The following is a 12597-nucleotide window of genomic DNA, read 5'->3' as shown; positions in this document are numbered from 1 at the left end:
CCCCAGCCCAGCCCCGCAGAGCAGCCCAGCCTGGGCTGGTCCCACGGCAGTGCCCACCGCAGGGTGCTGCAGAGCTCTGGGCACTCACCCCACGGCCCCAGACCCTCTGAGGGGCACAGCAGCTGCTGGGGGGCAGAAAGGGGTCTCAGCCTCCCCATCAGCCCCAGGGATGGAGGCTCACCACGCCATGAGGAAATGGAGGTCAGTGAAACCGAAGAGCTCCTGGTCTTGGGTGCAGGAGATCCCCAGCCCAGGCTGCCTCTGGAGCTCAGTGCCAGCCCCTCTCCCCAGGCCAGCACCAGAGTCCTGGTCAGGGGACAGAGCAGCCTGCCCCGAGTGGGTGCCTGCAGAAAGACCTTTCTCTTTCTCAGGGATTCCTCCCTGCAGGCACAGAAATGCTCCCTTGCTCTTCTCCCTGGATGTCCCTTGCCCCACGTGAGCATGTCCATGCTGGCCTGGCCAGCCTGTCTTGGTTCCCACCCCGTGCTCTCCACAGGGCCCTGAGCTGGCAGTGCTGCTCTGGAAAGACCAGGTCCTGCTGTCGTCCATGGCCATGGCTCCAGGGAAGCAGCAGCCCCATGTGAAGGTGGCAGCAAGGATCTGTCCACTGAGGCAGCGACGGGCAGCCCCGAGGTCCTCAAGTGCCTGCTCCTCTATGTGGCAGGGGGGCTCATGGATCCTTGAGCCCTCCTGTGTGCTGGGGCTGCACCCCCATCTCCAGAGGAGATGGAAGAGATGGGAACAGAGACAAATAATTTTCTGCTGCATTCTTTATTCCCAGCTCCTTCACCTGCACAGGGAGCCTGGCTCCATATGTACATGAGGTCTTTCGGGTCTGAAAACACCAGTCGGGGTGGTTAAGAACAGCATTATTTAAGCGTAAGTAATATATGACGTGTAATTAACAAGAGAAAAACAAGACACATATGATCAACATAGCATCTGAGCTTTTCCTGAGGATGATGGACACCTTATTGACGCTGCAGTAATGCATCTTCAAATAGTTTCTGCAAGGCGTCCTTGATCTCCTGGTTCCTCATGCTGTAGATGAGGGGGATCACTGCTGGAGGCACCACAGTGTACAGCACTGCCACCACCAGGTCCAGGGATGGGGAGGAGATGGAGGGGGGCTTCAGGTGGGCAAACATGACAGTGCTGATAAAGAGGGAGACCACAGCCAGGTGAGGGAGGCACGTGGAAAAGGCTTTGTGCTGTCCCTGCTCAGAGGGGATCCTCAGCACGGCCCTGAAGATCTCCACATAGGACACCACAATGAAAACAAAACACCCGAACACTAAACAGACACTAACCACGAGAAGCCCAACCTCCCTGAGGTAGGAGTGTGAGCAGGAGAGCTTGAGGATCTGAGGGATTTCACAGAAGAACTGGTCCAGAGCATTGCCGTGGCAGAGGGGTAGTGACAATGTATTGGCCATGTGCAGGAGAGCATTGAGAAATCCACTGGCCCAGGCAGCTGCTGCCAGGTGGACACAAGCTCTGCTGCCCAGGAGGGTCCCGTAGTGCAGGAGTTGGCAGATGGCAACATAGCGGTCGTAGGCCATGATGATGAGAAGAGAAAACTCTGCTGAAATGAAAAAGAGAAAGAAAAAGAGCTGTGCAGCACATCCTGCGTAGGAGATGTCCCTAGTGTCCCAGAGGGAATTGGCCATGGCTTTGGGGAGAGTGGTGGAGATGGAGCCCAGGTCGAGGAGCACGAGGTTGAGGAGGAAGAAGTACATGGGGGTGTGCAGGCGGTGGTCGCAGGCTATGGCGGTGATGATGAGGCCGTTGCCCAGGAGGGCAGCCAGGTAGATGCCCAGGAAGAGCCAGAAGTGCAAGAGCTGCAGCTCCCACTCCTCTAGTGTGTGTGAATGCCAAGAGGAGGAAATCAGTCATGGAGCTGCCATTGGACATTTGGTCCCTCTGGGCATGTGAACCTGTCCAAGGAGGAAAAGGCAGTGAGAAGTTAGGGGAGACTTCTCTGAGTAAAACTATTTTATTTCTCATAGAATTTCCCCCCACCCCCTGCCCCAAACTGCCTGACCCCTTTCAGGAAGACCTTTGGCAGGTCCCATCCATGAGCTGGAAGGTGCTGGCTGAGGGTCCCCAGGGAGCTGGGAGCTCTACTGGGGGCCCTGCAGGCGTCAATCCTGCCCTCCAGCAATACGCAAATAGGAAACAGGAGAGATCCCAGATTAAAACCACTCAGGGCATCAAAGAGCTTTGCAGCATTGTTGCTCCCAACTCACCTGACTGCAGAGCAGAGCTGGGGGGGTTTGTTGGGTTTGTTCTGTTCTAGTTGCCCCACCACACCTGAGGAGTGTTTTTAAGGCAGAAATTGTTGGCATTTCTGCTGCACTCCACGTGAAACATTGCGGGTGCTGAGAGGCAAAGGGACTGTCCCTTAGTGCCGAGCGAGGACGGCCAGTCTGCCCACCAGTCCTGGGCTCAGCTGCCCGGTGCTGGCAGCTCCTTCAGCTGGAGGACGATTGCACTCAGATGTGTCCCTGGGGGTGACGTGGAGCTGTGAGCAGCCCTGTATCACACAGCACCCTCCTGGCAGCAGAAGAACCCTGCCCTGCCCTGCCAGGGGTCACTCCTTCTACCCACAGCTTCCCCCACGCCCCCTAATTACCTGGTAGGCCAACCTGGGAAGAGGCGTTGGGTATGGGTTGTCACTTCCTTTCCACCTCAGTAACTGAGGGGACAGGGGCAGGCACAGGGCTTGGCCGGGTCAATCCCAGAAGCTGAAAGGCCAGCAGCAGGCACGCGGCTTGGGAGATCATGGTGAGGTCACTTCTGTCCAGTGGGCTGATAGGCCACAAGGAGGCTGGTGGGTTGGGATGTTATTATGTTATCAGTTGTGTCTGAGGAGCTCATAGGCCAGCAGGAGGCACATGGCCGTGAAGGGGAGTGTGAGGCCCCCTTAATCTCCAATCTCCTTGAGTGATTGGCCATCAGCAGGCACAGGGCTGGGGTGTTGGCTCTGACATTCCCTTCTGCTGAGAACCTGAGAGCCAGCAGCAGGCACGTGACTTGGTGGCTGTTTTGTACCCGGAGGTTCTGGTTTGTTATGTCCCCACTAAGAAAGGCAAGCAGACGCTGTGAGGTTGTGTTTAAAATGCCGTTTGTTAGAGAAACACCATAAACAAAGAGCAGATCATGGAGGCAATATTAGGTTCCTTCAGATGCCAGAGCCTTTGACAGTGGGGCAGAAAGTTGTGCAGCTTCCATCTGTGGAATCTGCTCCTGTGATCTCTTTCCATGTTTTCTAACAGAGAAACAAACTCTAGTCGTCATTTCTCCTGCCCTAAGAATGATGTTCACATGCAAATTTGTTGCTGCAGTGTTTGGTAAAGGTAAGGACATGCAGTTGGCCTCATCACCAGTAGCAGGTGGGAGCTTCCTGCAGATTCCTCTGTTGCAGTCAAGTTTCTCCTGTGACCCAGGGATATGCTCAGCACAACACAGCCTGAAGACCAAGCTGTACGTGGAGCACAGCACAGCGCAGCACATGCAGGCCAGGGTCTTTTCAGGTTTGCTGTTAGGGGGATCACTAACTCCTCCATGTACAATGCTCTTATGGTCGGGATCACCGAACCGTCTGAGCAAGGTTAGGAAGAGGATGAGGTCTGCTTTAGAAAGCTGGAGGAAGGGACACAAAGGACTTGGTAGTCACTGGGGACTTTGAAGGCCGTGGACCTCTGCTAGAAGGCCTCAGTCAGAGGGAAGGTGGAAGGTGATCCCTGATCTGCCATGGGGGGATGCTCTCCTGGACTTGTTTCTCACAAGAAGCTGGTGGAAGATGTGGAGGGCAGCTTTGGCTGCAGTGGGAGTGAGGTGGGGATGTAGAAACCCTTGAGGGAAGTCAGCAAGACAACTTGTAGCAGGGCTGAGTGGAGAGGAAGGATCACCTCCACCCACCTGCTGGCAGTGCTCTGCCTAATGCAGGCCAGGCTGCCGTTGTGTGCCTTTGCTGCAAAGGTGCAAAGGCAGGAGAGGAGAAGGCTTTGGGGAGACCTAATGACAGCCTTCCCATATCTTCTGGGAGAGAAGAAAACGGAATGGAATGGAATGGAATGGAATGGAAAGGAATAGAAAGGAATAGAAAAGAATAGAATAGAACAGAACAGAACAGAATTTCTTCTTAGATAGAAGAAATGGAAAACCAGGGCCTCCCTGGAGGAATGGGGATGAACTGGAGTGGCCCCAGAGGACATCTGCCAGGATGTGGTTTGGGGCCTCTGTGGAGGGGCTGAGGGATCTGGGGTTCTTTAGCCTGGTGAAGCGGAGGCTCAAGGCTCTCTAGTAGTAGCCTGCAATGTCTTGACGGGTGGTTTCCGAGATAATGGAGCTTTTCTTGGTAGTTGGAAGACATGGCAACCTCCAGAAAGTGCAGCTTGGAAAGTTCAGACTTGACATGAGGAAGAAGAAATCTCAGTCAAAGGGTAGCCTTGTGGTGTAAGAGGTTACCCAGAGGGAGTCTGGATCAGTTCATGGCTTTCTGTTTCAAGGAAAAGCCAGCGATGGGTGCAGAGACATCAGTGAAGATGTAGAAATGCTGGGGTGAGAGCTAGGTAGGGAAGCAAGATGGGTGTCTACAGCCTGAAGGGCAAGAGGTGCAGGCATGGGACAGTGTAGGACAGCCTGCAGCAGAGATGGCCTAGGCCTCTGGCAATTCTGAAAGGCCCATCAAAACCAAGGTCTTTGTCCCTTGGCTAAGGCAGTTGCCTCTGCCACCAAGGCCTACAAGGAGGAACTTCCTTTTGAGGCTCTGGACTTCATTTCTTCCTTGCCCCTGCTTGGGGAGGCCAGGAAGTGTGGTACAATTGTTCTACCCTTGGCATTGCTCACCCCCACATCCCACTGACCCCGGGAAGAGCCCTGAGCCACGCATGAGGGACAGGATCTGCCTTCCCAGGGCTTGCGGGTGAGGGCTTGGCCTTTCTGCTTCACAAAATAAACCAAGGGTTTTCTCAGCATTACAGCCACCTGCACAGTGCCTTTGCCTACCTGCAAGCATGGCCTCCAATGATCTGCTCTAACGAGGCCATGGGGAGGCTTTGTCAGTAATGGTCCACAGTGGGACCCATTAATACTTCAAGGTACTTTGAGTTTTGCTTCTGACTTTGACTTCTTGAGAGGTTTGTTCTTTCTCCTCTCATCATGGGAGCTTCAAGGACTCAGTACCAAATACACCATGGATGTCATTAAAATACAGAAAGCCTTAAGGAGCTCTTTCTCTTCCTGTAGTTTTCTTAAGGTCTTCCAGGCTTGTACAGCTAATTGGAGTCATTTCATAGTGTAGTTAAAGAGGAAGATTTCAAAGTGCACCAAATGAAAGTTATTTTTTAATGTAAAGTTTGTATTTTATTATCCTTTGGTTTAGAGAAGAGGTGATAGAAGCCTTCTCCAAGTGATAGTGATCCAGGGTGTCTCCTCAGGAGGTCTGGACAGGCAGGAGAAGCAGTCCCTTGAGGTGTGACTCTGTGCGGAGAACTTTGCTCCTCACCTCCCAAACGTCACCATTTCTCTCATTGGCCACCTGGGACTTACATCACTCTTCCTTGCATCAGACTTCTCCACTGATCTCTGCAGATGGGTGTTACAGCTCCATGGCACCATCTCCCACCTGCTCTCCTCAGAGAACTGGCTGCACACAGGCCACATAAAAACTTTTCCTATTTGCAAACAAAGAAAAGCCAAGCATGATAAAGTTTCATAAAGAATAAAACACACTCCTCAACCATATGCTAAGTACAAGCTGTCTCTAATGAAGTTGTCTTTCTACAAGGGATAATATTATGAGAAATCTTTGAGATAGATACAAAAAGTTAGATATAACCATAATTAAAGAATTGGCTAAAGAGCCAATGAGACTACTGAAAGACAGGCAAGCTTTTAACTCCCTGAAGATCAAAGCAGCAACTGAGTAGGTGAGAGTTATCTGAATGAACAAAGAATAATGTCCGGAAACAATTAGAGACTGATGGAACGGGCCTTTGTCTAGAGAGTCTGCATCTGCAAAGGCGACATCAGAAATGGTCATTGTATGAGGACAGGTGAAATTATATGAAAGATTAGAGAAACTGAATACACCGTATAACAGGAAGAATAGTGGTAATGAAGTTACGGGGCAAGACCAATATTTCTTTGGAATATCCCTTTTGAAAAGTCATTGTATTGGTAGAGGTCTCTTGTGAGTGAGGACAAGCAAGAGTTGCACTCATCTTTGAAAGTGGCCAAAAGTGCAACCCAGGGAACCACAGGCTGCACAAGCTCACTTTGGTGAGCAGTGAGCCATTGCATGAGTGCTCCTGGGTGACATTTCTGGGCACCTGAAAGAGAAGAGCATCACCATGGACTTACCAAGGGTAAATCATGCCTCGCCAACCGGGTTGCCTTCATGATGAAGTAGCTGCATTTGTGCATGAGGGGACAACAGCTGATGTCATTGACCTCCACTTCAGCAAGACTTTTGGCATGGTCTCCCTCAATATTCTTGTACCCAAGTTAGGCCATTCCAGTCTGGAGAGGGAGACAAACAGATGAGCAAAACACCAGTTGGATGATGAGGCTGAGAGTGCAGGGTGAAGGGGCCATGCTCTACCTGGAGGCCAGGGGACGTACTGGGGTTTGGTGAGGCGGCACAGGGGACTCTGCTGAGCCCTGTGCAGTTTAACACCTGTATCCACGACCTGTAGGAGGAGGCAACTCTCACCACATTTTTCAATGATACCAACTTGGGAGGACCATTCCTGTGCCTTAGGGATGCCTTTCAGGGGAAACCTGACGGGTGGGAGGACTGTCCTGTCAGGAACTTCATGAGATAGACAATGGACAAAGGCCAGGTCCTGCACCTGGGATAGACTGACAGCCTGCAGTGGCAGGGGAAGGGGACTGCCTGGCTGGGGAGCAGCTCTGCGGAAAAGGCCCTGGTGGTGCTGGGGAACAGAAGGCAAAACAAACCCCAGTAGTGTTAGATGGTGGCAAAGGTGGCCAGCAGTGTCCTGGAGTGTGTAAAGAGGAGCCTTGCCAAGACTTTAGGCTCTAAACAGAATTGAAACAAAGCCCTGACTTGGGTGCTATCAAGTTAATTAATACAAGAGAGGGAGGTGGAGGGACCTCAGCATTTACAGGTTCCTGCTGAAGATTTAAGGCCTCCGAGAAAGGAGCTGAAGAGAACACTTGTGAACTAGCATAGCCTTTAGATCGTTTCACATGTGAGGGCTCTACTCCCCCATCTCATTCCTTGGCACCCAGAAACCTCACCTGCTTTTCCCTCCTCTCCTCCCAAAACCTGACCAAGTGATGGGAGGAAAGGCAGCAGAAAGGCCCTTGGCCTCTGTGAATCAGCCGGGGTCTGGCACCTGGAGGGCGATGGTGTCATTTCATTGGACACCCCATAAAGACTCAAGCTGGGGAGTGCCTCTGCAAGTCCGAACCAACAAGGTCCATGGCCAGGCAAGGCTGTGTCTCTGGCTGTGTCTGGAGACCCGAACACCTACAGCTTAGATGAAGCTGGGGCTGAACCTCAGGCCTGGGCTTCAGTGGTCTCCTGGGCCCATGGGCAGAGATGCAGGTGGAGGCCCCAGGTGATGCTGCTCAGGGCCATGAAGGCCTATGGATGCTCTCAGGGCCCTGACACTGCCATATTGGACCCCACCTGCCACTGCCCTCACTAGGCCAAATTCTCACTCCCTGATGTGCAGGGTCTGCTCTCTGCTACTCTCCTTCCCCATGTCCCTGGGCGTCTGGCAGACCACAATTTCATGGTCACTTCAGCCAAGGCTGACACTGGTCTTCACATCCCTGACCAGCTCTTCCTCCTTTGGGAGTACCAGGTCCAGGTGAGGAGAAGACTGGGTGGCCCATTCAGAAGCTGACCCCCACACAAGCCGCCATCTAACCTGTTACGTGTCCCATAGAGACCCTCCATATATCTGAGCTGCCCTGACACCACACAAGGCAGCCCCCACTCCTCATCTTCCCCATCGGTCTCTCCTAAAGATGTTCTATCTCCATTACCACAAAAGCCATGGGAGCTGTCCTTCCCCACCTCAGCTCTTATTCCTCTGAAGTCACAGCTCTGTGATGGCACCCGCGGCTCCTGCTCTCTGTGGCCCAGGCTGTGGGCTTTGGTGCCCATTTGGGCTGCAGCCCCTCCGATGGGGCACCAGGGCCAAGGGCAGACTTGTCCCATGCAAACCTGGTCCCCAGAGATGGGACCCCGTGTGTGGGAAGGCTTTGCTTCCCAGCAGAGGCATGCTGGAGTGGGTGGCAGGTGGCAACAGAATGGTGGATGAGGTTGCCACCCCGAGAGCAAAAGCTGCAGTGCCCAAGGCCAGAGAGAAAGAGGCGAGGGCTGTGCAGCCCCTGCAGGAGAGGGGTTTGCTCTCCCAGGTGACTCTGCAGCACCGTGGGGCCTGTGCCAGAGGTGGGGCTGATCTCCACGAAGGACAAGGTGCTGCTGAGAATGTCCCTGGGGGAGGACAGCCTGTGACCCAGCCACACTCTGGACATCATGCTGGGGACCAACCAGCTAGACAGCAGCTCCGCAGAGAAGGACCTTGGGGTCCCAGAGGACAAGCAGCTGAGCAGGAGCCAGCAGTGCACCCCCGCGGCCAAGGCCAACAGCCTCCTGGGCTGCATTAGGAGAAGCATTGCTGGCAGGTGGAGGGAGGTGACCCTTCCCCTCTCCTCAGCACTGGTGAGGCCCCATCTGCAGTGCTGTGTCCAGTGCTGGGCTGCCCAGTGCAAGACAGTTGTTGACCTACTAAAGCAAGTCCAGCCAAGGGCCACAAAGCTGCTTTAAGGGACTGGAGCATCTTTCACAGGAGGAAAGGCTGGGAGATGTGGGACTGTTGAGTCTGGAGAAGAAGAGGCTTGGAAGGATCTTATTAATGTCTATAGACACCTGATGGGAGAGTTTGAAGACCAGGGAGCCAAACTCTTCTCAGTAGTTCCCAGTGACAAGACAAGGAGTGATGGACACAGATAAAAACACATGAAATTCCATCTGAAAACAAGAAAACATTTTCTGAGTATCAGGGTGGTCAAACACTGGAACAGGTTGCCCAGAGAGGTTGTGGAGTCTCCATCCATGGAGATATTCAAAACCCACCTGGACAAGGTGCTGAGCATCCTGCTCTAGCTGACCCTGCCTCAGCTGGGGGGGTTCGACTAGATGATCTCCAGAGGTCAACATTTCTGTGATTCTGGGAGTATAAAGGAGAAAAGAGAGGCAGAAAGAAATGAACAACACATGGCCTTGATTTCAAATATGGTGGGATGCCATGGAGAGGACACAAGCTCTCCAGGGGGGAGAAGGGGGGAGCAGAGGGGAAGTGTGAGGAGGAAGGAGTGGCAGGGATGTTCTTTACTGACTGTTAACCCCCTCTTCACCATCCCCCCTGCTCCTCTTGGTGTGTGGGTGGGTAGATGAATTGGGAAGAGTGGAGTAATTTGAGCCTGGGAGAACATATGAGGAGAATGGTCTTTAACATTTTTGTTATTATTTCTCACAATCCAAACCTCTTTTAATTGGCAACAAATTAAATTGATCCTCGGCAAGTCAAAAGACCTTTGCCCGTGACAGCACTTGGTAACTGATCGCCGTGACTTTACCTTCACCCATGAACTATTCCATCTTATTTTCTCCCTTTGTCCTGTTGAGTCAGGGGAGTCAATGAGCAGCTGGGTGGGTGTCTGGCTGCCAGCCAAGACTAACACTCTGCAGGACCACCACATCTGGACTGCTGCATCCAGTGTGGGGCTTCCCAGCACAAGAAAGACCCTGACAGACTGGAGTGAGTCCTGCAGAGGCCAGAAGGATGATTGGGGCCTGAAGCACATTTTGGACAAAGAGAGGCTGAGAGACCTGGGTTTTTGAGAAATCCCTCAGAGGCAACCACTGGGGCAAGGACCCAGGCCAGTTGGTGGGATCTCAATCAATGGAGATTTTCAATGTTTGTTGAGACAGGGCCATGAGCTCCTGATCGAGCTGGGGCTGTCTGAGAAGGGACTTGGTGAGAGACCAGCTGTGGCAAGAGCTATCATAGAAACATAGAATAATTTAGGTTGGAAAAAACCCTTAAGAACATCGAGTCCAACAATAAACCTAACACTGCCAAGTCCACCACTAAAACATGTCCCTAAGCGTTGCGTCTACAAGTCTTTTACATCCCTCCAGGTGTGTGTAATGAGTGTCAGTAGGAAACTGGTTTCCTTTTCATTATAACTGGCCGAGGAGTTGGGTATCACTGAGCCCCAGAGTAGAACGGGGGTGACCATGTAGAAAAGGACCCTCCTCAGAGGTGGGGTGTACAAACAGAGGTGGAAATGGCTGGTGTGTGGGACTGGTCTGGGATGGTTTTCCCAGGGCAGCTTCCCCGGGGTGTCCAGGGACCATGGCACAGACTGGGCCTCTCTCTTCTGCACCTTTGGTGCCTTGCTTCCTTCTCCATGATGCCTGACTCTGCACTGTGAGCACCCTGCTGTGTGCCCCCACCCTGCACACTCACACAGCTGAGCTCTACACTGCTGCTTTCCTCTCCCGGGCACTTCCCAGCCCAGCCCAGCCCCTCCCCAGCTCTCCCCACCACCCCTGCCCTCTCCCCAGCCCAGCCCAGCCCAGCAGCCCAGCCTGGGCTGGTCCCACGGCAGTGCCCACGGCAGGGTGCTGCAGAGCTCTGGGCACTCACCCCGCGGCCCCAGCCCCTCTGAGGGGCACAGCAGCTGCTGGGGGGCACACAGGGAGCTCAGCCTCCCCATCAGCCCCAGGAATGGTGCTGGCCCCAAGGCCACGAGGAAATGGAGGCTACTCACGCGCTGGCTCTCCTGAATTCATATTGCAGGTGTTGCCCAACCCTCACTGAATTTGCCCCCTCCTCTGCTCCCACCAGCCCCACTCCCCACGACAGCACGACAGTCCTGGCCCTGGGCCTCCTCCGGCACCTCCTGCATCTCTCCAGTCTCCCCTCCCTCTGCCTGCTGGCTCCCCACTCACTCCCATGGCACTGCAGAGTCCTTGTCCATGGATACCTCGATTTGGTGCTTTCCTTTTGGGGGACTTCACCTTGGAGGGTGTTTCACCTTCTGAGTCTCCATTCATTGCAACCCCAGGGCAGGGGGTGAGTCCCCATCCTCTCCTCTCATCACCCCTCCAAATTCATTTGCAGAGACTCTGGTATGTGCCATCAGTCTTGTCATCCATGAAGACACGTGAGAAGATAATGGGAGCTCATGGACCATCTCCCCTGCCATTGGACACCAAGAGGAGAGCTCTTAAATCCAGACCGTTTGGTCCAGTGGAACCCAATGGTACCGTGAGCTTAACCCCAAAACACTGAGAATAAAAAGGAGAACAGACTTTTTAAAATATCAATTCCTTGGATATTTATTTGGAAGCAACTTTGGAGGAAGAGCCCAGCCTTCAGGTGCTGCACCTGGGAGATCCCCTTTTATTGAAGAGCTGCTATTGGCCATGCCACATCTGACACAGTGTTGGGCAAGAGACAGACACAACAGGATCAAGCCGCAAGACAAGTAGTATAACCCCAGAAAATTCTATATAAGCAGGATTATCACAAGAGAAAAAAGCAGACTCGTGGCCTAAGATAAACTCTGGGGAATGTGCAGAGAAGGGGAGGCAGGTTATTGTCGGTGAAACAGCGTCCACTGGGCCAGTTTCCATAGGGCATCCTTGAGCTCCTGGTTCCTCATGCTGTAGATGAGGGGGTTCACTGCTGGAGGCACCACTGAGTACAGCACTGCCACCACTAGATCCAGGGATGGGGAGGAGATGGAGGGGGGCTTCAAGTAGGCAAACATGGCAGTGCTGAGAAACAGGGAGACCACGGCCAGGTGAGGGAGGCACGTGGAAAAGGCTTTGTGCCGTCCCTGCTCAGAGGGGATCCTCAGCACGGCCCTGAAGATCTCCACATAGGACACCACAATGAAAACAAAACACCCAAATCCTAAACAGGCACTAACCACAAGAAGCCCAACCTCCCTGAGGTAGGAGTGTGAGCAGGAGAGCTTGAGGATCTGGGGGATTTCACAGAAGAACTGGTCCACAGCATTGCCGTGGCAGAGGGGTAGTGACAATGTGTTGGCCGTGTGCAGGAAAGCATAGAGAAACCCACTGGCCCAGGCAGCTGCTGCCATGTGGACACAAGCTCTGCTGCCCAGGAGGGTCCCGTAGTGCAGGGGTTGGCAGATGGCAACGTAGCGGTCGTAGGCCATGACGGTGAGAAGGTAAAACTCTGCTGAGATGAAAAAGAAAAACAGAAAGAGCTGTGCAGCACATCCTGCGTAGGAGATGTCCCTGGTGTCCCAGAGGGAATTGGCCATGGCTTTGGGGAGAGTGGTGGAGATGGAGCCCAGGTCGAGGAAGGAGAGGTTGAGGAGGAAGAAGTACATGGGGGTGTGGAGGCGGTGGTCGCAGGCTATGGCGGTGATGATGAGGCCGTTGCCCAGGAGGGCAGCCAGGTAGATGCCCAGGAAGAGCCAGAAGTGCAAGAGCTGCAGCTCCCGCGTGTCTGCGAAGGCCAGGAGGAGGAACCGGGTGATGGAGCTGCCGTTGGACATTTGGTC

General features: G+C 53.5%; 2 protein-coding genes across 2 annotated transcripts; both read right to left on the bottom strand.

Moving 5' to 3' along the window:
* Window positions 1-971: 971 nt before the first annotated feature.
* On the bottom strand, window positions 972-1562 carry LOC142076224 (olfactory receptor 14J1-like). Its single transcript, XM_075138603.1, has one exon. The coding sequence runs from the start codon at window positions 1560-1562 to the stop codon at window positions 972-974; it is 591 nt and encodes a 196-aa protein (XP_074994704.1).
* Window positions 1563-11655: 10093 nt separating this feature from the next.
* LOC142076223 (olfactory receptor 14A16-like) lies at window positions 11656-12597 on the bottom strand. Its single transcript, XM_075138602.1, has one exon. It carries the CDS (start codon window positions 12589-12591, stop codon window positions 11656-11658), a length of 936 nt encoding a protein of 311 aa, XP_074994703.1. The 5' UTR covers window positions 12592-12597.

Source organism: Calonectris borealis, unplaced genomic scaffold (genome assembly GCF_964195595.1).
Source record: "Calonectris borealis unplaced genomic scaffold, bCalBor7.hap1.2 HAP1_SCAFFOLD_35, whole genome shotgun sequence".
Classification (NCBI taxonomy): Eukaryota; Metazoa; Chordata; class Aves; order Procellariiformes; family Procellariidae; genus Calonectris; species Calonectris borealis.
This window is presented reverse-complemented; position numbering and strand designations above follow the sequence as displayed.